At 32.6% G+C, this 12,318-nt stretch overlaps 1 protein-coding gene across 3 annotated transcripts in view; it reads right to left on the reverse strand.

Annotated features, from left to right (window-relative positions):
• Positions 1-12,318, reverse strand: part of AP3B1 (adaptor related protein complex 3 subunit beta 1) — a 225,752-nt gene that overhangs the window by 165,183 nt on the left and 48,251 nt on the right. For all 3 annotated transcript variants that reach the window (XM_045566381.1, XM_045566382.1, XM_045566383.1), the window contains exon 7: positions 4,780-4,962. In XM_045566381.1, coding sequence (XP_045422337.1) covers positions 4,780-4,962 — 183 coding nt within the window. The remainder of the gene's footprint in view (positions 1-4,779; positions 4,963-12,318) is intronic.

Consider the following 12,318-nt stretch of genomic DNA (forward strand, 5'->3'; position numbering starts at 1 on the left):
TCATAGGCTTGAATGACAAAGAAAATACTCAACCAAATTTATATCCTTGAAAATTATACAAACTTAACCTAGAATAAAAAACAACTCACATGGACTGTAAAGAGTAAGGTAAATTTAAGAAAATAAAAATGCAAATATGCATTTTAGCAGTCTCTTGAATTTATTAACCTAAAAGGTTTAATTTCCATTTTCCTGCATCAGCTTTATTTATAAAATGTCGTGCTTCTATAGTCAAGCACCCTCTTAACAAATCTTCTCATTAATATGTAAATTTAAAGTCAATCGGTCTTCTCCCTGACAGCCCCATGAATTCCTAGTGCACTGTATAATCGGCTTTGACTTGGCATCCACTATTTATCATCAAAGATGTCAGTTAGAAAAATTATGGAAAATGCACTGCAATTGATACGACTGCAATCTACTTTGTCAACACTTAATTGTTCCTCAAATCATACATTTACATATAAACAACCTAAATACTGATCTATAATGATGCAAATAAACTAAATTAAAAATCTCTTCTGCCCCTGAAGAAGCTTGTTTGTATATGTGTTCATTTGAGAACTTATTGACAAAAGCATGTACATCAGTTCATCTCAAAAAGTATTTCCACCAATTTTCAATTCCTTAAAAAAATAATTTTGCCACCCCTCAAGCATATTAATATAAATATTTTTTAAAATTCAATAAGAAACATGATTTTTCTCTTTAAAAGCAAATTTAATTATGGTTTTTAGCTAATTGCAATGTCTGAGCACCACAGATTGGGGGGTTTAAAGTTGGTTTTAACTGGAACACAATAAGAAAACACACAAAAACTTATTAAAGTAACCAAAAAAATTTTAATTCAAAAGTCACAAGGTAATGGAATATAAGGGAAAGAATGCTGGCCTGGGCATCAGATAACTCTGTTTATAGTTCCATTCAATCTTTCACAAGCAATATTATCTTACATGAGTTAAAAATCTGTATACCTTGGTTTCTTCATTTATAAAACAGGTATAATAATTCTGACTGCCCTATCACAAATAAAATACTATATAAGGAAGTACAACAAAAATGATGAACTGCTAAGTATAAAGTATCAAAGTACTATTTTTCACCAAGTATTTGAGAGAAAAATGCTTAATTTCAATGAATTTGGTATTAGGCAGCTGATTTATTTATTTATTTATTTATTTACTTTTTCAGATAGACTCTCACTCTGTCACCAGGAACAGATTGCAGTGGTGTGGTCATAGCTCACTGCAACCTCAAACTCCTGGACTCATGCGATCCTGTTGTCTCAGCCTCCAGAGGAACTGGGACTACAGACATGTGCAACCACACCTGGCTAATGCTTTACTTCTTTGTAGAGATGGGTCTCGTTATGTTGCCTGGGTTAGTCTCGAACTCCTGGCCTCAAACGATCCTTCAGCCTTGCTTGACCTACCAAAGTGCTGGGATTATAGACTTAAGCCACTGTACTCAGCTAGCTTTTTTATTTTAAATAATTTTTATATCAATTTTTATTTTAGTGGCACTGTTTTCCGACCAGCAGATTCTTTTACTTCAAGGTAAAATGGCCCCTAATTTATCATAAAATGGTCTTCACATAGCATTTATGCAAGTGACTTCTGCCTGTATATAAAAAGAAACGGGCTAGAATGAACACATTTCTACTCAGCTGATTCCATGAAACAACACATTCAAGTGTTGATGGTAAAAGGATAAAAAAAGGAAGGTAACCACTCAAGACTGACTCAGAGTGCTGTTCCACCTTGTTTTCCTATCCTATAATAATTTTAACCATTCCTTACTATTAATACATGGTATGCCTTTTACATCAGATATGAAATAGAAAAGAGATACAGATGCGAATACTTCTCAGTTTCTTCCAGCTATGATCAAAGCCTGCTTTCGGATTTAGTCCGCCAACTTCTAAAGCTAAAACTACCACGTGTGGTCCTAAAAAGTTGGAAGCAACATAAAGTCTAGGCCAGAAAGCCTCCAAGGCTGCAAATGACCAGACTGTTTACACCAAAGTTTCTCAGTAAAACAAAATCATGATTAGCACAGAGAAAGGCTGAGGTGGGTTAAGTAGAAGAGTAACAGTATGGACATAGTCCTAATGTTGATCATCCATTTGAATCTTAATTTTATAAAATGTATTTGTACCAAGAGCATAACATCTTTTACAATCCCTAATTCTAATACTACAATAAGGGCTGACCCTTTCAAATCTTTCACACTGGTGCTAAACAGAACATATATGTACACATGCAGACATAAGCCTGTTATCTTGATTATTCTGAGCTAAACAAGATTCTCAAATAGAACTTAAACAATTAAAGAATAATTTTTCCATGGATTAAGGTCAACTGATATCATCTTAACTTAATAAACAAAGTGAAATGTTTCATCCAAACTAAAATGTCTAATCACCAGAATAACTGAAATTAAATGGTTGCCAATAATTGCCTCTAAGGAGTTAACCAAGAGGTTATGAGAAGGTAATTTATTTTGTACTTCACCATGTACTTGAATTGCTACTATCATTTAAAAACAAAAACAAAAACAAAAACAGAACATGGTCACAGTTAGCTAAACTCCTACAAATTTTCTATTTAATTGGTTTTCTTTCTTTCTTTTCTTTAAGCCAATGAATCTTTCTCAAAGGAAATCATATACAAAGCTCCATAAGAAAGGAAGGCAAAAAAAAAAAAAGCAGCTCTGTTTGAAAGAGTGGTAAGAGCCCAGAAAGCTACACAGTCCAGAGCACCACTGCCACCCTTCGTTGTTCCTATGGCAGCACTACAGCACCCCGAGGGTTCAGGCGCACATTTGAAAACCACTAAATTAGTCTAAAAACCACAACATTTACAATAATGCCAAGATTAGATTGCAAATAAGTGGCAAAGAAATGATTTTGCCCATTCCAGTATGCCAAGGACAACCCCATGTTTGTAATAATTAATGTTCAAGGAGTTAACTGTGAAAACACAAAGAATGAATATAATCCCAATATTTCAAATCACTTGTCAAAAGAAGAAATGTAGACGGTAATGTAGAATTTCACTTTCGTACTTTTGCACATAGTTTTAAAAATGAATTTTATCTAAAATAAGATGAAATAAAATTCAAGAAACAGTAAAACAAACAAATAGACAAACTAGAGATTTTAATATCTGTTACACATTTTTAGAAGATATGGCTAAGTATGTATTATATTTTAATTGCGGTTTCTACATAATGACAAAGCAAAGGATCATTTGCAAACAGCTATTGAAAAGGATTTGACAGTGACAGGAAAATAAAATAAACTAGTTTAAAAGGTGACAGTAGTTAGATAAGCCAAAATTATCTATAACCTTACACAAAGGGAAAAAAAAATCTGAGCATTTTTGAAAGGAATTGGCTGAAATCAAACAAATAAGCTGTTAGCAACAAAAATCTCTTGTCAAAGTTACCATCAAAGGACCAAGACATTTCTATCATAGACATGCTACGTAATATAACAAAAGTAACATCAAAACTGTACTTTGCTAGATGATAAATAAAATTAACTTTATAAAATTAAAGAGTAGAAGGATAGTAAAATTTCATCAATTTAAGAGCCTTATGTAGCATAAGACTTTTATATATTAATAATTCAAAATATACTTCAATTTTTAAGAACATTATCACTTTGTTAATATTAAAATTGAGATGGAGTCAATATTACAGTCTTTTAGGAAGATATGAAAAACTTTAAAACGTTTTTAAGGCTAACAAATACAAAGTCAATGTAGAAAATATTGATAAACATTTTATAATTATCTGCAAACTTGACATGTCACTTACCATGTATTGTGAACATTTTCCCCTCACTTTATTTCTAATTAACAAAAGCAAGATGTACTGATCACTCAAGGCCTATTCATAAGTTTGTGTACAAACCACTTTTACTTAATACGGGTTTTTAATCTTTTATTTTGCACACAATTGATTTTTTTCAATTTATAATACTGCATTTTAAAAAGATATGACATATCAAAAGATTAGAATGAATATGCTATTCTGACAATATTTAAGGATTTCCTTAAACAAGTTTATACTTCAATCTTAAATATGTACACACTGTGTGATCTGAATTATAAACCATAAAATAAAATTAAACTTTTCTAAATTATCAATATAATGAAAAGAACAAAGTATGCTTCTAATGTTAATCTGCACAAAGAAAACAAATAACAAATAATTTACTTAAAGGTAAATTTAATTATTAATTTTGCTAAAATGCTACCAGCTTAAGTGAAGAAAAGAAAAACATAAACCTATTTTAGAAATATAAAACTAGAAAATAGTAGTTTAAAAGTTCAACAATATTTATAAAGGCAAGACATTTATTTAAGGTATAAATTCATGTGTTACAGTTTCATATCACCTACTTTTACAAATGAGTACCTGGAACAGCTGGGGCTCAAAGGTATTTTTTGTAACTAGTAACAAAAAAATCCATGGTTTGGCAATGTCATTTTAAACACTGTATCACACTCCTAACAAGGGGCTCTTACCAGGTATCATACTAAAAGTTTATATACTGTGCCACTAAACATGTATCAGTCAGTGCCAAAACAACAGACAATTATTCTTACATTTATACTGTTTTCCACTTTTCTAAAAGAACATGAGAAAAATGAGTCCTCCTGAATTAGGCAGATTTCTGTATTTTACTATTGTTAATTTTTTATATACATTTTTAAAAGCTTGTCCATTCTCTTAGTATACTTGATAAGTGGAAGACTATTCAACACTTACCTCTTTCCACGGGCTGACAAACTGCGTCCGAGCATATCGAGTTAGCATGTGGATTATGACAACCTGCCCCCACTCTTCAACATCAACTAGTAAGTTACATAGCTTGCGGTAATTCTTGTGAATCAGGTCTATTCTATCTGGGCATACTTCTTCAAAGGCCATCACAACACTGCCAGCTACGAGCTAGAAAAGAAAGAAATAGTAACTTATTAAAAAACGTTTGTCTCCCCCATCAAAGATCCTACTCAGGCATCACAATGGTGTAATCAGTGTCATGACAATCAATATTTAAAGTATTCAGTCATTCAATTAAAATGAACGTTCACATGTGAATAACAAATTTTAAAATGCCACTCTGTCAAAGAATAATTTAAATAGTTGTAATATGTCTGGAAAACTAATACTATTCTGAAGAGAGGTAAATTCTGATTTTTTTTTATTCCATAAGATTAAGTTTCAGTAAATTTTTCATATACGGATTAAACATTAATTATGCACATTTTTCATTTGTAAAGGTAACCTAAATTCTTATCTAAAAATGTATTACTTAGTTCATAACAATATTCAGAAAAAGAATCAAGACAATAATGAGGATCACATTGTGTCAGTTTCAAGAATGACAATAATTTCACAATGAATTTGTTAAAAAGTACATGAGGAATTCATAAATGTTTTAGGTACAAAAACACTTTCAAATCTTACACATCTTAATCAACCTGTTTTTACCAATATAATTTATTTACAAAGAAAACACAGTGGCTGAAAGTTCAGTACATCACCTGAGCTATTATCACTTTTATAAGAATGTGTATAAGCTGGAATAATATATTACCAACAAAAGGCAGCTTTCTCCAAGATCAATTAATGAACCATAAATACTAATTTTTGAATTGCCATGCTTTTAAAAAGTGGTAATATTAAGATTCCTTTAGCATAAAGATACAAGCTAAGCAGTATATGTAATATACAAATTCTTCTATATATGTGCTACGATATACATGCAGTTAGCCAACAGTATAATACGGTTTTGAAAAAACAAATTAATATCATATTCTTCCTGAACACTAGGGATCTTCATTTTACTGTCTAAAATTTCCCCAATGACTTAAAATAAGCAATTAAATAGAAATATAACTTACTGAAATGGTACTTTTTGAAAAATATTAGATACAATGATATTCATATTTTGAGTGTTTGTCCCTCTACTTGGCTGACATTTAGTTTATTAATATGCAACCAACAATACAATTGAAAGAAAACAGCTCAGAATATAGACTTGCTATTATGCTAAACAAGTTTCAAGTCCTGTGGGGATTTTATGAATTACCAATCAGTATAAACGTGAAGCCGCATTTATTGACTCCAGCCCTGCCCATGTACTGGTGCCTGCTGGTCCCAGCATGTATGCACCTCAATAGAAAAAGCAAAAAATTGATTATCTGTGTGAACTAAATAAAAATGTATTACACATATAATTTTCTATTTGCTATTGATATGGAAAGGAAGTTAAGTTTGTGTTCTCAACTCCACATTGTGTTGTCTTCTGCATAAACTACTCTTCAGAAATTATACTCTGTGATAATCACATTTCTATAAGGTTAGAATCAGTATCATTTAAAAATCTCTTAAAACAACTAAGTTTATGACATCATGCTATAAAATAACTCATTTGTGAGATATAAATATCTCTACATATTATTTATATATCAATCTTATATTAATATATCTATATTAATTGGCAAAGAGTGTTAAAGTACAAAAATAAAAAAATACCACTTAGAATAAAATGACCCATGAAATTACACAGGTAACTCAACAGTTTTTAATTTTAAAAATACTGGGTAAAATCAAGTTATTTTGTATAAACCTAGAAATTTCTTTTCTTCCAAAGGTGTTTAGACACCAAACAATTAAATGGAAAATCAGCTACCACATATTAAATTTATTAAACTAAGAGCTGTAAGTATACAACAATTCTAAAGCACAAACACATTCTAAAGTACTAACAAATATTATACAAAGGAAAAAAATTATTCATTACTTAAGGACAAATAAAGTTCATAGGAACATTGTAATAATTAGAAAGAATGTAAAGAGGGTACCTTTATGAAATAAAAATGATCATTTTAGATACTTCATTGCCTAGTTTTAACAATCTGACCCTGGGCTAAACACTAGCAGAAGAATTAATAATTTTGGTCTATTAAGTGTTCAATATTCTATAAAACATTCAGAATTAAAATAAAATGATCTACTCAGATTTTAAAACCAAAAATATTGGTTTCCAAAAAACAGACAGTTAATTTCCATCTCACTGTGTCAATAGTAGCTTTTCATAGAACGGGAAAAATAAATCACTCCAACAAAACTAGCAATGAGCTCATCAAATTCAAATGCAGTTTTCCATTTATGTATTTTTTATATTAAGGCAATAAACATGGTTCATTTATCTTCCCTTGGTTGCCACGTTTTTCTGTGCTGTTGCTATGAACTTTGGCCATTAGCTGTGCTCCAAGGTAAACTACATGAACCATCAACAAAAGTGACACTCCATCTATGGAGTTCATATTTTCTCCAGATTATCTATGCTAGTTGACAAGCTGGTAATGAAAAAAATCACACTAAGCAAATGGCTCCTCTAATAACAATAAATTTTCTATAAAATTATGAAGGGTACAAAATGTTTCCTTGCATCTATTTTGTCATGAATTCTAATTAACGTTGCAAAAACCTGAGAGTGCTGGGTCATCACAAGAAGTGCATCAAGGTTTGATTGATAATATGGTGTAAGTTGGCCAATGCTGCCAAGATTTTCTTCCCTTAAATTAATGGCCATCCAACCTGCCCTAATCATACAGCCCAAATGATATGCCCCTTCTTATTTCAATTTTCTCGAGGCATGGAAAATGGGAAAGATTAGTCATTTATCTTCTAATAGCTGGATAATAGATCTATCACAATAAAACATCTGCACAAACTCAGGGGTGTGTTTTTTTGCCCATAACAGTGAGGCTTTTACCAACATTAAATCAATAACTTATAAAATGGCATCTTACCACTACAGTTTAGCTATAAACTATTGAACTATTCATTAAACATAATTTTGTACCAAAAATTAAGGAAACTTTATGCCATCAAAAAAATATGAAAATCTGTTTTTCAATAGGCACTGACCTAATTTGTTTTCCTAAGAAACTCCATTTTCTATTAGAAAGTTAAATGCTGGGCCGGGCGCGGTGGCTCACGCCTGTAATCCTAGCACTCTGCGAGGACGAGGCTAGTAGATCGCTCGAGGTCAGGAGTTCGAGACCAGCCTGAGGGAGACCCCGTCTCTACTAAAAATAGAAATAAATTATCTGGACAACTAAAAATATATATAGAAAAAATCAGCCGGGCATGGTGGCGCATGCCTGTAGTCCCAGCTACTCGGGAGGCTGAGGCAGTAGGATCACTTAAGCCCAGGAGTTTGAGGTTGCTGTGAGCTAGGCTGATGCCACGGCACTCACTCTAGCCCGGGCAACAAAGTGAGAATCTGTCTCAAAAAAAAAAAAAAAAAAGAAAGTTAAATGCTATCAAAATGATTTATTTAAAATTAACCAGAAAGGAAAAGGAAATAAATATCACCCTGCTTTTGAGGTATTCTAAACAAAAGAATGTCCACTTCTAAGCTTTAATTGCTCAACAAATATGGATTTCCATATTTTACATTTACAGAAAAACAAGAGAAAGAAACTGTTATAAATTTTAAAAATGAATTCATAAGTGAACATTAGGAAAGGTTTGTATGAAGTAGAAAAGTGTTTAGGATATGCTGAGAAGGTGAAGGAAAATTGTACAAAATTTAAGAATATACAATGAAAAATATACAAAGTTATAATAGATATTTGGGGATGATAGAATACAGATTAAATATTCTCTTTAATTTCATTGACTACAGTTCTAAAGTTTCTGTATGTTTTAAAATGTACAGATACCTTCAGACAACAATTACCTAAAATAAATAACACTAAAATGTTCTTTCAGTTATATTACCATAATTGTGCTCCTAAACCCAGAGTGATTTATTTTTAGGAAAGAACTATTCATATGACAAATATTGGTCTTTCTCTAATGAAAGGGAAAAGCCATTCTAATTATATTTTAATATGCTTACAGCTCCATCTTTGCTTAAAATGAAAACTACAGAACTAATTTTCTTTGAGATCTCAATTGAAAGAAAATCTTTCTCTAGTCTAAAAGAAGCAACAGAAGATATGTCTCAAATCAATAAGGTTAAATGAAGAAAGTTTAACAGAGTAACATCTTTCAAATTTATATTTATCAGCAGCGATATCAATATCATCATCTTGATAATGATACCAAGAAACTACTGCTGACAACAAATAAATTCCTTTTTAAAATGTGAAAATAAATTAGACCTGGTTCGTTTAATTGGGAGATTGTTAAATAAAAATGATTTGTGATTACTGATTTTAAGTGTCAAGGGAGAAGAAATGTACTTGTTTTCCTTCAATAAAATATTAGATGTGACCAAAAAAAGGTAATAATTAAGATAAGATCCACAAATCTGTGTACATATCAGAATACTTTTAACCTTTCCACAATGGATTATAATCACACAAAGGAAAAAATTGTCTGAAAACATTCTTAAAACATAATCAATTTAAATACTGGGTAGACAAGTTAATGGTGCCCAGGTAAATCTGAATCTTCCAAACCAAATCCCCCAAAACCAAAGGACCAAAACCTATGCCCTAAGCTAAACTCAAAACAGAGAATCTCCAAACTTCAAAGTACACATTAAGTAGAAAAATAAGCCCTAAATGCTTATATTACAAAACTTTACAAAGACTTATAAAAAAAAATTACCCAGAACAAAGCAGACAGGGGTTAGTGGTAGGTGTTAAGAGCAAACTAAAATCAGTAATAGAAAAAACAAGAACACACTAAGTGTGAAAATACTGAAAAAGATTCCTGGTAGATCAGAGCAGATGACAAGGGAAAGACTTAAGGGAGAAGACGACTCAATAAGGCCATCTTGGAAAGGGAAACAGTTTCAAGGAAAAAATGGGTTAAAAAAAAGTAAAGGGAGAGGAGCCCCTCAGAAACTGAGGTAACAGAAAAAAAAAAAAATAAGAGGGGAAATTTTAGCCCCTACAAGATACATCTCAAAATAATCTTAGGACATATACCCATTCCTATGCATGCCCTTCCCCCCAAAAAGCCATCTAATAAAAAACATACTTTGCTATTCTAACAGAGAGAGTGCTCTTAATATTTGCCAGCTACCTCAAAATCAAACCACCAATCCTGTCCATGCAAAGATGCAAATAATCCACAAGCATTAAAAACAGAAAATGGAAATTATAACAATTTAACTGATGAAAATTACCCACAAAAACAATCAATGGTGAAGCAAAAGGAAACATAACACTCCAAAATGAATTAAATACCCTCAAAAGAAATATCTCAAGATAGAAAAACAAACATGAATTAGAAATTCAAAAACAGTGAACAAATTGAACAAAAGAATCAGGAAGAAATGAAATAGGAGTTGATTGAAACCAGGAAAGAAATCGAGGGGGGAAAATAATCAAACATGAAGACTAAATTGCAAGGTTCCATTGGAAGAAAAATCACTGAATGAAAATTTAATAAGGGGCATTAAAGAAAGGTAGAGAAAGAACAGAACAAAAATGTGATCAAGAAAGAAGTAAAAATGGTTAGAGCAGCAGTCCCCAACCTTTTTGGCACCAAGGACCAGTTTCATGGAAGACCATTTTTCCATGGTGGGGGTGGGGAGACAGGTTTTTATGGAAGATAATTTTTCCACAGATGGGGGCATCGGGGAGCTGGCAAGGAGGAGCTCAGACAGTGATGTCAGAGATGGGGAGGGGAGCGGCTGTAAATACAGATGAAGCTGGCCTACTGTCCACCTCCTGCTGTGATGCCCCAGGTTCCTAAGTTTTATGGAAGACACTTTTTCCACAGAGCAGGGTAGGGGTGGGGGGAGGGGAAGCTCTGCAGCTGGATTCCTAACAGGCCGTAAACCATACTGGTCCCACAGTTTTAGAGAGACAATGGTTGAAATATTAGGCAAAGAAGATCCAATGTGAATAAAACTGGAATCCCTAAAGAAGAAGAAAAATAACAAATAGAATTAATATTTAAAACTATAATCTTAAAAAAGAAATAAACCTACCTTGCCACCAGAAATAAATTCTGAATCTACATTTTGAAAGGACTCACTAGGTGCCAGGAAAAGAATTAACCTGTATCAACTAGCCCTGAAGCACCTTGCAAAACTATTATATTTCAAAGAAAAAGAGAAAATCCTTAGGGCTAGTATCTTTCTTAATGTGAACACAATATAGGTATTTCCTTTAGATTGAAACTAGGCAAGCATGCCCACCATCTCTACTACTATTCAACATCATAGTGATGGTGCTAGCCAGTATAATTAGATAAGGGAAATTAGAGACCTTAGAAATTGGGAAAAGAAGAAGTAAAGTATCCCTAATTGCAGATATGATTCATTCTCTAGGAAAAAGACAAGGAGAACGAGTGAGAAAACTATCTCAAACAACAGAAGAATTCAGTAAAGAAGGATATAAAATTAGTATTCAAAAAATCAACAACTTTTCTTGTTTTTTTGTTTGTTTGTTTGTTTTTGTTTTTGAGATAGAGTCTTGCTCTATTGCCCGGGCTAGAGTGCAGTGGCATCAGCCTAGCTCACAGCAACCTCAAACTCCTGGGCTCAAGCGATCCTCCCGCCTCAGCCTCCCAAGTAGCTGGGACTACAGGCATGCACCACCATGCCCAGCTAATTTTTTTTTTATATATATATTTTTAGTTGGCCAGATCATTTCTTTCTATTTTTAGTAGAGACGGGGTCTCACTCTTGCTCAGGCTGGTCTCGAACTCCTGACCTCGAGCGATCCACCCGCCTCGGCCTCCCAGAGTGCTAGGATTACAAGCGTGAGCCACCACGCCCGGCCAACAACTTTCTTATATATCAACAAGTTCAAGGATATAATGATAAAGCAATTTTGATTTGCCATAGCATCAAAGAAATAAGACTAAAGATAAAAACAAACAACTCTAAACCAGTATTTAACTCTAAGTATTAATCCCCATCCTGCTACTCCTCACAGAGGTATGTGCTAGCAGTTCTGAAACAACACTTTCTCTGTATTCCGGGACTAAGCAATAAGTAAATATTCTGTGGATGATGGGAGCTGTATTTCTTAATGTTGGAGAGGAAGTTACAAATATGACAAGGGAGGAAGGTAGAAGGCATTCTGTGCTGTTGTACTGGAATTAGAGGTATCAGTAAAAACTTCTGGTTTTTACTATAGATATAAAAAGAGATGTGTGTTTTTCATTTTCAAAACATATGCTATATAACACTATAGGAAGAATTAGTGCCTCATAAAGAGTAGGCCATCAAAGCCCCCAAAAGATCTACCCCAAAAGAACACTGAGCATAATACCACTTGAGGAAAAAAAGATTAAAAATAATACCACACACCTAATCAC

Source organism: Lemur catta, chromosome 12 (genome assembly GCF_020740605.2).
Source record: "Lemur catta isolate mLemCat1 chromosome 12, mLemCat1.pri, whole genome shotgun sequence".
Taxonomy (NCBI): Eukaryota; Metazoa; Chordata; class Mammalia; order Primates; family Lemuridae; genus Lemur; species Lemur catta.